Source organism: Siniperca chuatsi, linkage group LG6 (genome assembly GCF_020085105.1).
Source record: "Siniperca chuatsi isolate FFG_IHB_CAS linkage group LG6, ASM2008510v1, whole genome shotgun sequence".
Classification (NCBI taxonomy): domain Eukaryota; kingdom Metazoa; phylum Chordata; class Actinopteri; order Centrarchiformes; family Sinipercidae; genus Siniperca; species Siniperca chuatsi.
The window spans coordinates 9,686,223-9,704,790 of NC_058047.1; the positions used below are offsets into that span (position 1 = coordinate 9,686,223).

Consider the following 18,568-nt stretch of genomic DNA (forward strand, 5'->3'; position numbering starts at 1 on the left):
TGCCTACTGCTTACTTGTTAATGCACCAAGCATAATGATCCAATAATACTGAGAGGGGACATTCACGCATGCATGAGTACTTGCTCTTTTGATAAAATGAGTTTTTTTATGGTGTGGCTAAATGATCTGAATACTTCATTCATCACCTGTGAAAAGCAAACATTTGAATGCCAGTATAATTAGTAAAATACCCTTCTCTTTACACGGCAGCCTGCATGACAAGCTAATGCCTTTGTATCATGTTAATTTCTGTAACACATCAGTCAAACGAAGTTAGTGATTGCACCATGCATTTTCTGCATCATCGAGATAAAGCTTTTCTAAACTTGGGTATATGTGAATGACTATATTATAAGCTCTGACGCCACAGGTTGTTACACTGATCTTACTCAGCCTCTGTCTAAAATGGCCCAGTGTACTCAAGTATTTAATTTCAAATGTTTCGTCTGAAAAAGAAAGCGGTACGTCTTCTGATTGAAGACATCTCTTTCATACAGAGTCAGGGAGTGAAGTCTCTGTGCTGCTCAGACTTTGATGTGAGATTATCGGGCCTCAGCTATGGGACAGAAGGTCACCACTCTCTCACTGGCTTGGTGCCTCCCCTTTTCCTCCTGCCGCTCAGACTGATCCAGTCTGCCTCTCAGTCAAACGTGAGTAAAAGAAGTGTCCCACTTGTATTGAGGCATCAACCTTTAAATCCTCCTTTTCAATTTGTAGGGAGAGGGGGAAATACAAAATGAAGAGCCATGCCCCACAGGTTTCACACACGTAACAGAGGTTTATTAAAATTAAAAGCAAATGTGTTTTAAAACTTAACAACTGCAACGTATTTAAAAACTGTTCAGTAGATATTGTAGTACATAATAATCATCATCACTGTAGTTGTGCCCTGCCTTGGAGGACCTTCAAACAAAAAAAACAATCAAACCTGAACAAACACATTTAAAAAAAACAATGTGGGCAAAATATATCTCTGTAAATAAATGATGGCTGAAGCTTCTTCCTCTTTCGACTACTTACATACATACATACATACAAAATCATGCATTTCAATTAGGACAGGTGCTTTGACTTTTGGTAACAATGTGACATATGGTTTTAACAAAAACCCCAAAACAAATGACAATTTTTTTGTCCACTGCAATAATGGAAAATGAAAGTGAGAAATCTTCTAACCCTAGCTCCTCTTTGAAGCCCTATTGCTTCATCATAATTTCACCTAAACACATCATCAAAAAATGTAATGAGACTCAAGAATTCATTGGTATAAAACAGCTTTTCAAGATCATTTGGGAAAATCACAGCTTTACTGTGCACATGTGCAAACTTGCTTTCACTTGTTATTATTTGTGGCTCCCCTCAAACAATTTTAAACAATCTCCTCAGCAAACAGAAGGCCACAGTTGAACAATCACATGTAGAGAATGCCTTGCCATTGTATTTGCAATGATCACTGTGAAATGTTGTGGCTTGGCCTGCTTTCTTGCCGCTTCCACCTCTGTCGGTGTCTCCTTTCGAGGTAGCTTTGCTCTCAGTCTTTTCAGGGCCGTTCGTGGTGCTCCTTGGTCGGCTCGTATGGCATGGCTGCTGCCACCGCCTCCTTGTTTGTTGGGTTCCTGAAGAGAGAAAACATTTGGATGCACACGAGCACTGTCACCATCTATCAGACACAATCACCACCTCCCCCCCGATCCATAATCCTCTCTATTTTAGTGTGTGCTTAAATTAATTACTGCTTTCCTCAGGGTGAACTTAACCAACAATAACAAACAACAGACTAATTTCTCAGTGGGAAACTAATTAGTCTACAAACAAAATGTAATATAGAATAGAAAAACAGAAAACTAGATCTAATCTATGTGTAATAAAAACAGGAGAATAATATACACAAATAAAAAGGCAATCAAAACAATACCACTTCACAATTTTAACAGCGGTACGACACACTGCTCCTGCTATCAGCTGCTAATCTGGACTGACAAACTGGGGCAATATATAAACAAAGCAGGTAAAACAGAATTGCTGGCGTTCAGTTAAATTTGATGATTTTAACAAAGACTTAGCCAAATATGCAATACCTTTTTTAAAAGTTGTGACACTGTTTGAAGTTAGTAATCTAAAATATTGAGCAGGCTGAGAGTGCTACTGAGAAGACTTCTGATTTGTATTTTCTGCATGCAGGGATCATAACAAGAGTTTGTGTTGGCATGCTGACCAACCTCTGACATGTCTTGATCTTCTTCTTTGGGGGCATCGAGGAGTCTGGACTGGACCTTGACGCAGCCCCAGCCCCCTCTGGAACCACCATTACCTAAAATGGAGGGACAACAGTTATGTGTTTCTGTTTTGAACTTTAAAATCACTGTACATACACTGTGCATACTGTACCAGTGTGTCAGGCAGCCTCACCCCTCCAGCTTTGGTCAATTTTCTCCTGAATTCTTTGGTGGGGTTGTTGAAGGTGAGCTTCTCACAGTGCAGGTGGTCAGCAGGAGGTTCACCCTCTGGGTTAAGGAAGAGGTCGTATTTGAAACACACCTTTTTCGGCTGCTCCTGGAAGAAAACAAAATAAAGAGTATTTCATTAAGCTAATCTGTGTCATTTTTACCTTCTTGCGTGACACAAAGTCACTTGTGATTGTCTTATTGCATTACTGCCGACACACAGTCAGCTCTCAATACCTACATATTTCACAACAAAAGATGAAAGCTGAACGAAGGAACTATCACCCTAGAAGTCAATAAAACAAACTTTCATCTCAGTGTGTTGGCTCCAGCTAACATTCCTAAGAGTTCAGTTGTAGTTGTTCACCTTGTTCTTGAAATGAACCTCGATATGCATGAGGAAGCCCGCGGAGCCCGACTCCACTACTTTGTACGGAGGCTCCTTGCATACTACAGACAAACACAGATGTTTTGATGGAAATACTGGTAGTTTATACAATGACATTAAACTGATATTATTCTGAGTGCTGATAGAGGACTGAGGTGTTTGTGTGCTAGAGACAAAGGCAGACAATAAAGCCAGTCAATTTTTCTTATTTTTTTTTCTTTATGAGGGAGGGGGGCTGCAGAGCTAACAACCTCCACTGACCAATTTCCTGGGGGAAACCCCTGCACACTCCTTTTGTGCTTTAAATGTGTTATGCTGCACTTGTTAGACTGGGTTGCACCAACAATGATTCATTTAATCTAAGATCAGTTCTAATCAGAGTTTAGCAAAACTAGGTTTAAAATGAGTAAATCCAGATTTAAAATTAAGCAGAGCTCTGTTGCACAATTAAAAACTAATCACAGTTTAGTAAATCCAAGTTTATTGATGTAAACCAAAACTGAATAGAGTTTAATCAATATGGAGATGCTTGCTTACCCAAATTAAAATAAATAATAAAAAAAAATAAAATAAATAAAAATTTGTGTGCTGTCTGGACCTAGTAAGTATAAAAGGGGGAGGGGGGCGTTAACTTTCAGCTGCTCTGTATTTCTTAAGAAAACGTTACACTGTTTGCTTGCTAGATAAAAAGTTATTTAGTTAGTCTACTCATGATGGGAAACTCTAATTTCTACTCCTTTGAGAAAAAGTTGTTGACTAAAAAGGATGCAGCAAGTGTAAGATGGGAGTTGGGTTGAGTCTGTCCCTTAACTTTCTTCGAGGAATTTGATTGTTTTGCTGAATCCATCTCAAAAAGGCAGCCATTTTAAAAGTTAAAGCTCCTCAAGTGTAAGTTTAAAGTTAAAACTGGATCAAATTTTAAATTGGAGTTTAAAGCTTTGGTGCAACAGAATTAAATTGAATCTAGGTTTAGAGTAAAAACTAAACAGAGGTTTAAAGAGAGGTTTAAACTTAATCTTTCTTAATTTTAAAATAGCTTTAAAGTTTGGTGCAACATTTAAAGTTAGACCGTGATTTAATAGGGTTTAAAAATGAATCCTTGTTGATGCAACCCAATGTTTTTTACGGAGTAGGAAGCACTTTGAACTGCCTCTGTGTATGAAATGTGCTACATAAATAATTTTGTCTTACACTGTTGATGGCTGTGTGCATATTCAAAAATGACCCCTCCAACATACCTCTCTTGGGTTTGGGGAAGCTCTCATGCAGGTGGAAGACAACTTTCTCTACCAACTTCTGGATGTCACCAGTCTCTGGCCCTCGGACAAAAACAGTCCAGTCGTGGGTGAAGTCTTCTGAAGTTTCTTTCTCCCTTAGCTGGGCTCTGTGGCCCAACTCCAGATCCACCTGAACTTTACACTGAAAAGGGTAGAAACAAGAGTAAAATACTGTAATATTCAATTCAATTCAATTGGGCTTGATTGACAAACAGATGTTAACATTGCCAAAGCATGTGTAAAATAAAAACATACATAAACAGAAGAATTGTGATATTAACATATATACAGATAAGTAAGATAGGGTAACAGTAATAATAATAATAATAATAATAAATTGTAGAAGTAAATGTTCCTTATTTCATTTAATATTGTACATTGTAGGAGGAAGAGCATCTCTGTCTCACCCTCACCTGTCGAACAGTGACCACATATTCTGATTTCTTTTGGTTGCCATGACTTTCATGATGTCTTCCTTTTTCGATTGACAGTTTGTGTCACTGAGCCTGTACTTGGTTAGGACCTGTCTCTGCTTTCTATCTCTGACAGTAGACAGATATTCTGCCAATTCATCATCTCTTTAATGCCCAGAGAAAGAACAGAGACAGGAGTTATGATTTCAACCTGTTATCAAATGACCAAAATCCCATACTTTGCCATGTGTACACAACTGAGCAAAGTCCATCTGTGGATTCAGACCTTGACATGCAGTTGAAAGCCCAGAAAAAGCAGATACGTGGACCTTAAATCATAACAGCAGTTGTGCAATGATAAAAGAGACAAAAAAATTTAGGTTTTCAGCTAAATCCTTCATTACACCCACCCAAATATATCTAACAGATGTCATGAATAGACTTGTGTTGGAAAGGCATCAGCCTGCACACATTATAGCCTGTATCCCACCAGTGAATATTGGGGAAAGGGTGTGTGTTTGTGACTACTTACGGTCAAGACTAACGTTACGTTTGTTCTGAATCTTACAGGCTAAAGGATACTCAACAGCGCAAACCTTAAGTGTATCAAGAGGTACAACTTGGGATATGGTACTGTCCTGCTAGCATAGCTACAGAGCTAAACAACGACCGTTTTTCTCCGTTAAAAGTTCAGATTCCATAGGAAACACAAAGCAGCCGCACCTGGCGCTCCATGTTTCTCTGGCCTCGCTCTTCTCCTCAGTCCAGCTCAGCAGGCGGACGGCTTTCCAGACAAATCTTCCAGACAACTAACGTGCTGGCAGGCAAGCGAAAGATTTCTCCACTAATTGTTTTTTTTTTTTTACTTGACAGACTAAACGCAGAAATGTCGTATTTACTGTTGCCCTCGTCAGTTTGGACAAAATAACCGTTGGTTGTACTGCTTCTTTCATTTTACTGGCGGGCTACAAACCAACGTTAAAGGTGCACGTCGCCCCCTACTGTATCGGAGTGTGTAACATCATGACTTTAACCAAAACTAACAAACGGGGGGGGGGGAAACACTTCATAGAGATTTTATAGTCTAGATAATATACCTGTTTCTTTTAAATATTTGAATAAAGCCATTTGAACCTGTAACTGTTTCTCCCCTGTCTCTAACAGACCTTTGTTGCTCCACTCCCTGCCCATCTCTACCACTCTGCCCTTCAGTCTCTCTCTTTCTCTCACATTTATCTGACTTGGTACAGAACTACCGTATGGGAAGTGTAGTTGTCTTATCCCGGTGACCCTGGCCACAAATTCTGACAACTAGTGCGAAGATGATGATTTAAGTTGTTCGTCCTCCAGACATTTCCCAGGATGTTACTTTCTTCATCCGAGCCAGCGCACGCCCTCTCTCAGCCAATCAGAGCTCAGGAAATTTAAGCGCCCTTGAAAGGAGCCAATCAGAAGAGTCAGAAGGCGGGCCAGTCCCAGAGGTTTCCTCGAGTGACGGTGAACTTCTCCCAACCTTCAGTCTGTGGTCCCAAAGCCTGTCGTGGTGCTGTATTCCAGTTGTTTATGGAGAATAATCTTGAAGACGTCTTTTCAGAGACAGTCACTCTCCTAAAGATCCTCATCACCACACCCATGACCACGGCAGAAGCTGAGAGGTGCTTTTCAACCTTGAAAAGAATTAAAACTTTTCTCATATACACCATGACCCAGGAGAGGCTGAATGCATTGGCCATGCTCTCAATGGAAAAGAGACTGGTGACTGAGATGACTGACTTTTACCAGAAAGTCATTGAGAAATTTGCAGGCCAGAAGGAAAGGAGGGCAAAATGTTTAGGCAACATTACAGTGTGTTGTTTTGTTTTTAGATATGTTTTGTTTTGCTGAGCTATGAAGTGCTGCTTCAGTTTGTTTGTCCCCCGAAAACTGTGCCCCCAAAAATCTTATCACCAGCCGCCACTGGTCATAACCACATCCATGGTCCCAACGACTACAGCTCTGTTTTAACTGCAGTGGTACATGATGCTAATTGATTAAACAAGGAGGTTTCATAAAACACAGACTGTTAAAAGTCTCAGAATAATATGTTTGAGTCTTTCTATTCTGCAGCCACTGCTTACAAAACCATAAGAAACTGTGAAGGAACTTCCTATATGTGGGTAGAAGGTAGTGAGGCACACAGGCCAAGCTCGGGGTCACTTGCAGACCTAAAAGCACAATGACCTCTGTCTCTCTCAGGCAATAGTTCATTTTGCTGTCTCCTACATAGAAATACAACGACAACTGTGTAGATAGGAAGAGCAGTTGTCTAGACAACCAAGGCCAGAAGATAGTTTTCTGTCTCAGACCTAGAGGAGAGAGACAGACTGGCACCTCTGTAGAATTTATTACATGTGGCCTGCTAATTACAAAGTGACTTAGATAAGCGTTGCTAAGAGTTCAACATCCACTGTTACGCATATTTAGGTCTGGAAATAACGTATATAATGTATTGGATTCATGGTGGACTCCATATGGCCAGTAAAGGCCACATGGAGTAAGTCACTAAACTGGACATTGGATCATTAACATCAATGCAATACTTGAAATAATTGTGCAATATACTCTGTTTTCAGTTTAAAATTCCAATCAATTTATTGATATTTATTCATACTTCTATTACTGCTGTGCAATATCCACCGTCTCATAATCATCTTAATAAGCTACACTTAACATGACAGTACTCATTATTGCACTATTACTTATTACTTATATTATTACATTGTATTATGCCGTACATACTTATCAACCTCTAAATCCACTGGTACTTATTTTAGCTTTTATACTTATATCCACTTTGTACTTAATTTATCTTACCTGTATTATAGTGTATTATATTTTGATTTGCTTAGTACTTCTATTCCTGTGTGCATTGACGTGATAGTGAGCAACTGTAATGAAAGAGTTTCCCCTCTGGGATCAATAAAGTATTTCTGATCTGATCTGAAAGGGTTAAATACCGTGGACCTTCAGATTTGGTTTGACACTACACTGTGTTCTCACTTTGTACTGCTTTTGCCATTCTCCTCGGCCTCAAAATATTTCTGCTTAAGACATCCTGAGTTTCCTGAAACCTTCTTCATCAATAGAGTAGACCAGCTCACAAGAATTTCCTTCACACATTTGATGGATTATAGCCTGCCAGAGTTAGCTTAAAGCTCATTTTCATCTGCAGTCCCTTGGCAGCTCACATTTAAAACATGCCCACAGTGTCAGAACAGCACTTAACAAACAGGACAGAACACATAATACAAAATTACACACAGCAGTACATCACGATATGCAATATGTAATCTTATACACGATGTCAATATATGTATTGCAATCACACTGGTGCACAAGTCATAAAAATCCATTATTGCCATAAAGCAGACCAGCTCATTGACAGACAGCATAGTATAAACGTTATGGAAAAATCTCTGAGGATAGTCAAACTGATATTATCTCAGTATATTGGCCTATTATCAAATAGCCCAGCCATATATTCTACCAATCACAGAACCAAAAGTGGTTAAAAATACGTTTCTGACAGCACCATGCATTTGCATCATATAGATAAAGTCCAAGTAAATGCGGGTGTATCTTGATAAATGTAGTGTTAACTCCACAGGTTGTCACATTTATACTCAGCCTCTGTCTCAAACGTCCATTTCAAATGTTTCATCTGAAAAAGAAAGCGGTACGTCTTCTGATTGAAGACATCTCTTTCATACAGAGTCAGGGAGTGAAGTCTCTGTGCTGCTCAGACTTTGATGTGAGATTATCGGGCCTCAGCTATGGGACAGAAGGTCACCACTCTCTCACTGGCTTGGTGCCTCCCCTTCTCCTCCTGCCGCTCAGACTGATCCAGTCTGCCTCTCAGTCAAACGTGAGTAAAAGAAGTGTCCCACTTGTATTGAGGCATCAACCTTTAAATCCTCCTTTTCAATTTGTAGGGAGAGGGGGAAATACAAAATGAAGAGCCATGCCCCCCAAGATTTCACGCACATAGCAGAGCTTTATTGTTAGTTATTTTTCAAAACGAGTCCAACTTGTAAGAAAATAATGTATATCCACACAAATCATCACCATTCTTCCATGATAAACAAAAATACAGTTGGGTCCTAACTCGCAAGGCATTCAGTAAAACCCAAACAAACATTTGGATAAATAATGTGCACAAAACATATCTTTATCTATGAATGATTACAGCAGTGGTTCCCAACCTTTTTGGCTAGTAACCCCTTGAAATGAAGCAATGTCTGTTCGTTTGTAGGATTTTTAGAGACCTGAAGAGAAAGAGTCCAGTATTTCACAAGAAAAAAACAAATAAAAAAAGAGTCTACAGCCATGCTAGCAGCTTTGTGAAGCTGTACAGCTGTGCTTTGAGCTCAATGCTAATGGAAGCATGCTAACATGCTCACAATGACAATGCTAACATGCTGATTTAGTTTCGCTTGTTAGCATGCTAACATTTGCTAATCAGCATCAGTTTAGGCTGATGGGAATGTCATTAGCTTGTCAGGTATTTAGTCAGAAACAAAAGTATTGGACAAATGTAAATTTGACCTGATGGTGGCGTCAGAGGATCACCAAAAGTGATTAAAATGCATTCTGAGGGGGACATGAATGTCTGTCCCAAATTTTAATGGCGATCCATCCAACAATTGTTTTGATATTTCACCCAATACCACAAATGTGAACCTCTTCGTGGCGCTAGAGGAAAAGTCAGGGCACCCTGAATGTCTGTACAAAACTTCATGGCAATTCATCCGATAGTAGTTGAGATATTTCAGTCTGGACCAAAGTGGTGGACTGAAATTGCCATCCCTACAGCCATGCCACTAGCATGGCTAAAATTGATCTGGTGACTCCTCAGATTTTACTTGGGGACCCCCCAAGGGAACCCAAGCCACAAGTTGGGAACCATTGATCCAGACACACAAACCAACAGTTTCCTGTAAAACTATTACTTTAATATATCCAGACAGGGCGCTGAAAAGATGCAGATAATTGATTCATTACATTTGAAATTAGTGCCAACACATTCTGTTTCATTTGTTACCTGGCTCTTGGCATATCACCTGGCTGTCACCAGTTAATAATCAAAGACTACATTTATAAAAGCACTGGTTGCTTCACCCACATGGGGTCACTATTGAACAATGAAGTGCAGAGCATGACTGTGTGCTTTTTTTTTTGTAAAAGATCTATTGTTGTATCTATTGTATCCTTCAGGAAAGATCATGTGAATGGAGCCACATTTTACCTGAATATTCTCAAAACATCACCAAAATCAAGAACTTTTTGTACACAGTTAACAGTTCAGTGATGAATCAGTCACACAAAATAAAATAGATTTGCATGTGATTGTTGTGGTCAGTCATACAAATGCACTTTAGAGTCATATTTCACCATTTTCCTGATAAATAGACCAGATGATCTGATATTGATAGATATGTGTTACTGAAATGTTAGAAATGTCCTTAGTATAAACTAATGTCAAACTACTCCACTTTTAATTCTAACATGTCACTACAGAGATAATTATAACCTTACTTAGCTGGTATTCATTCAAAATGAGACAAAACTCATTTCAGCTTACACAGCTCAAACTAGGCCAGAGGAGATGCTGAGGTATAAACTCCATGCAAACACATTTCACCGTGGTGCTTCACTCAAAGAAAGTGTCACACTGAAGAATGACAGTTGTTATTGTTTCCTAGACAGTTTCATCATAAGAAAACATACAGTACATCAATATATTCCGGCAAGTACAGAATAAAACGTTGCACTCATATCTTGAAAATAAATCACAGCAATTGATTTATATATACAAAAACACACATGCTGCATGTCAAATACAAACTCAAAATCAAAAAATACAATTTCTCTTATTTTCTCAGTCATTCAGGGTGCCTATCTATCTATCTATCTATCTATCTATCTATCTATCTATCTATCTATCTATCTATCTATCTATCTAGATAGACTCAGGCTGGCATTTTGTCTATATTGAATTATTTATTTATTTAATCTTATGCTGTATTGTTTATTAATATTTTTTGTGTTTTTAAATTGAGAGTGCTTTGGTACAAGAATTTCATTGTATAGATTCCTGCAGTTCCTGTACAGATGGCAATAAACTAAACAATAAACTCAACTGAGCTCTTTGACTTTTCAATGTTAGTAACACTCATTTCATTGAGTGGCCAATCACGGTGAGAAAGGAGCCAGGCTTTAAACTTCTCTCTCAAGCTCTTATTGACACAAATACTTTTCATGTGAACAACCAAGTGCAACACTATGAATGTCTTCCAGGAATTAATTCCTCCTCCCTGTCTGAAAATATGCGCCATAATTTAAATGAAATCCTGCCTTGCTGCTCTCGATGACAGCAGGCTTTTCAACAACTATAAATACTTTTGATTTCTGACGTGGTCAGACAACACGTCATACAAACTAATTTAAGCATAACCTGACCCTTAGGAGCCTCCTGTCCCCTTGGGCCCATTTTGTAATCCATCCATGGCGTAAACAATCCTTTTACAGGATCAGAAAACAATCGTAACTTACATTTTGTTGTTGTCTAGTGATAGCAAGTCATTTTTGTGGCAAGGCGACTCTTTTAGATCAAGGATTGTGTCTTTCTGGTAAGAAGGTGGGGCTGAGTAATGGTCACTAGATGAAATCATTTTGATGGCTTGCCATTGATGAACTGCTGTACCAATGGAGTGTACTAATATAAATGTTCTGCCAAAGTTAAAAGTGACTTTAACTATGTTAGCACCGTTTCTGTGTTTTGGTAGTGCCCTTCAGAACAATGTGAGGTAATCCAACAGCCCATTTATCACACGGCCAGTACTGCAGTCCAGGCAGAGAGTAGGGTATCTCGTAGTTGGCATCTAGGTAAGCTATCAGGGTGCTGCCATAGGCCACAGCTATCACAATCAGAATGTGCCTGGAGGATACAGATAATGGAGATCAATACACATGAGCAGGTTCTTGAAAGAAACAACCCCGTCTCCTAAAAACTTGGACCGCAAAAAAGTTGTAGGGAGATGTTTGGGGTGAATGATGGGCGGGGTTAACATCCTGAGTCCTGTGTGTGGTTAGGTTTAGTCAACAAAAGCACTTTGGTTGGGGAAAGATTGCGGCTTTGATTACATGTTAATAAAGTAAACACCTTTGTCGTGCTTCAAGTCACTGTTGACATTTTACACAGTAAACCTCAACCGTGATCTTACTCTAACTGAATAGTGCTGTGAGTGTCTCAACATAATCATAATAAAACATTAATCATACTTTAGTTTCTATGAGTGGATATTGTTTTTCAAGAGTGGATATTGTAGGGAAAACAACGAAATATGTTGTCAGTAAATGTTTCCTCATTGTGTTTATTAAAAATCTCAATTCATGTGGCATTCTGTTTCTTACTTAACATATTTTCTGTTGCAAATTAGTAGTATACAAACGTAATTTCTAGGAAACAGGGTTGGAAAGAAAAAAAAGGAAAAGAAAGGAAAGGGATGTTAAGGAAAGGAAAGGAGTGGAAAGGAAAGGACACAAGTAAGCCAGGACTTACCAGATACCGTGCAGGTAGCAGAAGTTTAGCCTCTGCCAGAAGCTGCAGCCAAAACGGTCACTAATCCAGCATGAGATGGCGAGGACCCACAGAGCCACCGACAGTTTGGCCAGTCGCAGAACCTTCTGGTCGGTGCAGCTGCGAAAGAGAGCAAAACGTTATCACAACAGATCAAAACTGCGCCAACAACAGTTAAAGATGCCTGGAAAACACCAGAGTTTTCATACCATCTCATCTCAACAGCCAGAGTGTAAAGCATATGGAGGCCAAAGCAGTTTAAAGCGTAGGCATTGGCTGTAGGTTTGACAAATGATGACACTGTGGTGATGACAGTAATCACCAGGACGAGGCTTGAAAAGGTTGACCTGTGAAGGACAGACAGAGAAAGGCAGAGGTTCAGGAGAATGAGATTATGAGACGTTTGTACACCTGTGACAGGTGAACCAGAACTCTCAGGTATGGCTGTTGATTCAAAAACTGCACCTGAACCTCAGTATTTAGTTCATGTTTGAGATGAAGAGAGGCTGTCTGACTCCTGTCCAAAGCTTCCTGTCACAGCAAATTCATGCTGACACTCCTCTGTACAGATATTATTCAAAATACTACAGTATACAATATACAAAATATCATAGAAAACCATCAAAGAAAACCTGAGGTGCAGGTGTCTGTTTTCGTAAACTTTCAATAGGTAATTTTTTTCCCACCTGGGGGCAGCGGAAACAAGTTGTGTGAACAAAACACATATCATCACTTTTTAAGTTGATATGGCAAACTTGTTAGCAAACAGCTGCTTTTTTACACATCCAGCAGTTAATTAACATTATTTGACGTTGTGTTTCTGGCCACCTGTCAAATATAAATCCAATATTCACTTTGTTTTTGGTCTCTACCAACTGCTGAGGGAAATATCTGGCTCCTTGGCTGCTAAATGCTTCACTATGTTTACCAGCTAGTCGCTAACTGCGCTATTAGAGCGGTGAAAGTGAACCAAAACAGTAAAGTTGCAGCCAGACAGCTGAAACTCACTTCAAAGCTCCGTAAAGGTGAGAGGAGCTGCAGATTCAGGTGATAATTCTCTGTAGGTTCATCACTATGCCACTACATTGTCACATTGTCATTTGATACGTCGTTATTATAATGATTAAATCCGCTTTAATGCAGAACTATTCTGCCGTTCTCATTTACTAATTTTACTGCATTTTCATTAAATGTTTCTGTAGCCTCAGTATGCCGTGCAGCTGTAATATGAAGGAAAAAATAAAAATATTTATTTGGATTTGGCTTGCATATACTCAATATCAAAAGACTGGGCCTGAGCCTGGTAGGCCCGTTCAGTATCCATCCATTTTCAGGAGGACCAATCCATTACTTTGAAAAACTGGAAAATCAATGTGAGGTTATTGAGTCAGGGCTGTGGGATTCTTTTCAGGTGCTCATAAAAATTTTATTAATCTTTTCCCCACCTTGTGGTGAAATATTTACACAGGTTGGGTGGAGTGCCAATCTTTCACAATAGTGAGAACCCCTATCTGTCACATTCAGGTGAAGACGACAGCACGATATTGTGTCTTTGTGACAATGACTCCGGTTGGGGCTGTCAAACAGGCTCATCGGCCAATACAGGTTAGGTTTCAGAGTGGCGTGCCTTGGAAACGCTCATTGTTTTTGTGTCTTATTAAAAGATTATTGAGCTGTGTGTCCTTAGTAACACATGGAGATATTAATTACTACTGAATAAAGACAAACAATAAAAACAAAGACATTGGACTAACTCATCTGTTGTTGGGTTGATTGCTGTAGGGTTGCTTTACCTGTCTTTTATAAAAGAAGGGAAGAGCCTGCGGGGGAACCAGACCGCATATCCCACCGCCAGCACCCACAGGATAGACAGCTCATCCAACATCTGGCCAACGAAACTAAGTGTCATGTGGAAGTACGCAGAGAAGACACCTGCAAAAAGAGAGAACTGTCTTTTTAATGTGAAACATACAATACAGAATTCAACAATACAGAAGACAAAACCCAGAGGGACCAAAGGAAGAGGACTGAGCGGGAGAGGATAAAGAATGAGAAGTCTAAAATTGCCAGAATGGGCCATTCTTAGATCTAGCCTCTGATACTGTGAACCAGTGGTTCCTAACCTGGGACCCCACAAGGGGTTGCAAGATAAATCTGCAGGGGTTGCAAGATGATCAACAGGAGAGGAAAGAAACAAAAACATTATTTCAGCTCCACAAATCTATGCTTATTCTTGTAAACTTTCCTCTAAACTTTGCTTTTTTTGCAAATTACTGGATAATTTTACTTCTCACTAGTTATACTTGATTGACGTTTGCAACTGGTGATTGGAGGGGTTGCAACTAATGGTTGTTTTCATTACCATTTAATGATTTGGTCTTCAAATGTTTTGTTTTGTCCAACTAACAGTCCAAACCCTGAAGTTTCAGTTTACTATCATAGAATAGTAAGAAAACCAGAACATATTCACATTTTAGAAACTGGAACCACTGAATTTTTGCCATTTTTGCTTGAAAAATTACTTTAATGAGTAATCGATTATCAAAATGGTTGCATGGATTCATTTTCTGTTGATCAAACACCCAATTAAGAAACTAATCGTTGCAGCTCTAGTTGGAAGTAGACATTGCTTTGTTTTAATGGGTCACAAGACCAAAAGTTAGGGAACAACTGCTGTGACGGAGTCAGTTTAGTTTGTTTCATAACCCATTTCTGTGGCTGATGTCCTATTTTGAATTGTCTTGGGGACTTTTGTAGGTCCATCTCTACTTTATACCACAATGCTGGTGTGCCTCAGGGGTCCATTTTGGGACCACTTGTAATCTGCAGGTATGTAACAATGTTCAATCTGGGGTGCAGGATGTACACTGACAACACTGCTTTATGCTCACATCAAATCATAACTGAACCAAAAACTCACATTAACAATGATTTATGATTCATGGCTCAGTGACTCACTTCACACACTAAAGTAAAGAGATTTTTCTTGAGATTTAAACGAGAGAAAGTCGATACCTAGTCATGTATCTAAAATGATGAGACAGATTGAGACACACATGAAATGTATAAAAAACAAAGAGTGACTGACCTACAAATATCATCATGATCCAGACCGAGTGAATCGCCAGGTTCCTCTCTTTGGCGTAAGGGTGCAGAAGGTAGAGCATGATGGGAGATATGATGAAGAAAACAAAGCTGCTCATCTGCAGGGAAAACGCAGGGAAATTAATCAACCAACCGACCCCTCTTTTTTTCTTCAAAAAGAAACAATATGACAAGAACTAGCTTGATTATAGATATTATTCTGCTGACAAAATGTTTCCTGAATGAAGTACTGACATAAATGCTGCAGTATAGAGAAGTGGAACTTACAGTGTTGAAGTACTCGACTACATGTTCAGAGTGTTTGTAGTTGTCTTCACACCAGTCGATTTCTGAACTCTCATAGGAGAAAACTCCTGCCATCTTTTCACTGGAGTAGAAACCTGTCAGACAGAGAGATGGGAAACAATAAGTCATCCAGCAGATCAAGGAGGTCTGGCAGAGTATTTGTATAGGTGGTATATGGAAATCAGTTTTGGCTCCCTGCTGAGTTGTATTTATATTTGTATTCAAATGTGGCTTTGCACCCTTTCTCAGATGGTCATTTAAATAGTCATTTAAATGTATGTGAGAAAGGGATATAAACCACAAAGATTTCTGATCTTTTGTTTTAATCTAGTGTATTATTAAAATGATGTTGATGAATTCAGGACTTTTACTTGTAATGGAGTAATTTTAGACTATGGTATTTCTACTTTTACTTAAGTAAAGGATCTGAGTACTTCTTCCACCACCAGCTCTAAAAAAACATTGGATCCTGCACTTCCCATAATGCAACTGGATTGCATCTTTCATTAGACCCTCCCAGTCTCTAACCCAAACAACCCCGATGATGTTATTTTCTTTCAAAAGCTCCCTCCCAAGGCATGGACGACATCATACAAGTGTTTTCACAGGCTGAGTAGTATTTCAGTCAACTGATCCTTGTGTCCCTTTAATGCTTTAACAGCTGTGGTACTACTACACACTGCTACATGTAGTCACCCGTCAAGAAATACAGCACATGATTACTCACATATTACGTAAAGTGGATTATGGGTACTTCATGAAATACTTCAGGGTTGGACTGTGTGATCATAACAATCATTTCAACAACTATAGTAGGCTATTATTTGATATTTCATCACATGATGTGATGCGATGCGATAAAAATACTGTATTTAATTAAGATTCAGATATTCAGATATTGCACAATCTCATAACACTGACACATTAAAAATTATACTACAAATACAACAACTTCATTGAAAATGTTTAACATAGGGACAATATATACAGTAGAGTTTATAATATTCTGCCCACCTGATGTATGTAAACGAATAATAATAAAAGTGCAGTAAAAGTAATAAACACCTCTCAATATAATGTAGACCAGTAAAAAACATGTTATAGCAGGACTGTTAATGAATTAAAGTAGATTGCACAGGTGTACCTAATAAAGTGGCTACTGAGTGTAAACAGTAGATAATAGAGTATAAATACAATAGATACTTGATTGAATATTGACTATTGGATTGTGATTATGTCATAGTAAATCAAACATCATTATTATAGGATTATTATGTTGATGTGAAACATCCTCAAGGACACATAAACGCACTATTGATCACCACATATGCACTCTCAGTCACTGTAGGATTAACAACAGGAGTATTGTAGTGATTTCTTGTTAAAGGTGTGACAGTTTCACACATTTTCTAGTCGAAAAGAGCCATGAAAGTCTAATTAATTCCCAATAAAGAAAAGTATCAGAAATTAATTGATCTTACCTCCCATTGTTGCTGTTGTCCCAGCCTCAAATCCGTCAGCGCTGTTAAGCTGCAGGTGGTACAACAGGTGGATTTAAAGGGGTGGAGCATCGAAATGCTCCCAGTCCTGTTGCAAGACACTGTGACGCCACTAATTATCACGCTGAACGGTTTCAGATCTCTGGGCCAATATGTCACCAGGGGAAAATGCCCCCCCCCCATTAAATGTTTGCCTTTATAGCGGAAAACATTTCTTATGACACATATTACAAGACAAATATTGTAGAAAAACTATAAAGTGAGGTAAAAAAAAAAGTATTTTAAAATCAAATAAGGGCACTGTAAACTCGATAATCAGTGCCACGGACAGTAGACTGGAGTGTTTGAGTATTTTACCATTATTTCATTTTAATAAACAGACAAAAAGTATATGGAACATACTGATGACAGCAACAGGTGTTACAGGTAGTTGCTGGACTTGTCTGTCTAATCCCAGGTCTTCTCTAGAAAGGAGGCTCAACCGGTCCATCTGCTACCGCTGAGTCGGGCCAACAGCAGCGATGCACATTTCAAAATAAAAGCATAAACGCTCTGAGTGGGCAGCAGAGTCGGTATGGTGGTGGTGGTGTGTGTGTGTGTCCCAGTCCCAGGCCCAATGCTTTTTTCCCTCCTACTTCCAAGTTATGTGCCTCTCAAAGTCTCTTAATAACCAGGAATATTTGAAAATGAGGATTTATTTGATGTGAATAGTTGCAGTCAAGATTTATGATGGACTATATATACAAAATGCATTTTATTTGAATTGTGAAGATGTCAGATATGATACCTCATTACAAAACAGTAACACAACTAACCAGTGTAACCTGGACAGCCACATAACTAATAAATAACACAAGCAAAAATCGTTAAAGGACAATAACAAAGATTTAGTCAAAGGAACTTTTACTCAAGTTTTACTCAAATCAAACCATGAATCAATTTTTTCTGACTTCACAAGGGTCAAGGTTCAATGCCTAGAATGTGAATAGTTCATGGACTCTGTACAGCCTAATTTCCTATTAGGGAGAATGGGACCAAAAGTGATGCTCAAATGTTGCTATAACAACATGCAAAGAGGGGTTACAACCAAATGTGACTGTTCGTTTTGTTCATAAGGCCCAGGGCCACTGATGTGTCGATTGACAGGGAGATAGACCAATCAGTTCATGTGCAAGCATCACTTAAAAGCTGGATACATGTGTTACAAATGCAGTGGTGGTAGAAGTATTCATGTGTTTTACTTACTGTAAGTAAAGGTGGCAATGTATTCCAAGTTTTACCCAAGTAAAATTGACTTAAGCTGTAAAGTAAAGTACTCATTATGCAAACTGGCACTGTTCTGTGTCATATTAATCATATTTATACTATTAGATAGTGGTTGAAGAAGTATTCAGATCTTTTACTTAAGTAAAAGTAGCAATACCACAGTGTAGAAATACTCTGTTACAAAAAGAAGTCCTGCATTCAAAATTGTACTTATGTAAAATACAAAAATATTAGCATGAAAATATACTTAAAGTACAGTAAAGTGCTCATTAT

General features: G+C 38.7%; 2 protein-coding genes across 3 annotated transcripts; both read right to left on the reverse strand.

The window, feature by feature from the left end:
• Positions 1 to 758: 758 nt before the first annotated feature.
• LOC122877409 (protein ENL-like) lies at positions 759 to 5,533 on the reverse strand. 2 transcript variants are annotated; one of them, XM_044198929.1, is made up of 6 exons: positions 5,246 to 5,533; positions 4,071 to 4,251; positions 2,812 to 2,894; positions 2,389 to 2,553; positions 2,220 to 2,311; positions 759 to 1,616 (listed from the first exon to the last, which is right to left on the reverse strand). In XM_044198929.1, exons 1-6 carry the CDS (start codon positions 5,255 to 5,257, stop codon positions 1,541 to 1,543), a joined length of 609 nt encoding a protein of 202 aa, XP_044054864.1. In that variant the 5' UTR covers positions 5,258 to 5,533; the 3' UTR covers positions 759 to 1,540. The 2 variants fall into 2 exon arrangements, with proteins under 2 accessions (XP_044054864.1, XP_044054865.1); XM_044198930.1 differs by having other exon boundaries at positions 2,410 to 2,553; positions 5,246 to 5,516.
• A 3,002-nt stretch (positions 5,534 to 8,535) lies between these two features.
• On the reverse strand, positions 8,536 to 17,145 carry acer1 (alkaline ceramidase 1). Its single transcript, XM_044198928.1, has 7 exons — positions 17,012 to 17,145; positions 15,513 to 15,625; positions 15,229 to 15,343; positions 13,934 to 14,072; positions 12,350 to 12,487; positions 12,123 to 12,260; positions 8,536 to 11,498 (listed from the first exon to the last, which is right to left on the reverse strand). The coding sequence occupies exons 1-7, from the start codon at positions 17,016 to 17,018 to the stop codon at positions 11,321 to 11,323; spliced, it is 828 nt and encodes a 275-aa protein (XP_044054863.1). The 5' UTR covers positions 17,019 to 17,145; the 3' UTR covers positions 8,536 to 11,320.
• Positions 17,146 to 18,568: the final 1,423 nt, after the last annotated feature.

Excerpts from the sequence above, each read along its gene's own strand:
- LOC122877409 (XM_044198929.1), bottom strand. Across the intron at positions 2,554-2,811 it reads AGGTTCATTTCAAGAACAAG|GAGCAGCCGAAAAAGGTGTG; the intron begins GTGAACAACTAC and ends GTTTTCTTCCAG. Across the intron at positions 2,312-2,388 it reads TGAGGCTGCCTGACACACTG|GTAATGGTGGTTCCAGAGGG; the intron begins GTACAGTATGCA and ends CCTCCATTTTAG.
- acer1 (XM_044198928.1), bottom strand. Across the intron at positions 12,488-13,933 it reads CCTTCTTTTATAAAAGACAG|GTCAACCTTTTCAAGCCTCG; the intron begins GTAAAGCAACCC and ends TGTCCTTCACAG. Across the intron at positions 11,499-12,122 it reads TGCTACCTGCACGGTATCTG|GCACATTCTGATTGTGATAG; the intron begins GTAAGTCCTGGC and ends TGTATCCTCCAG.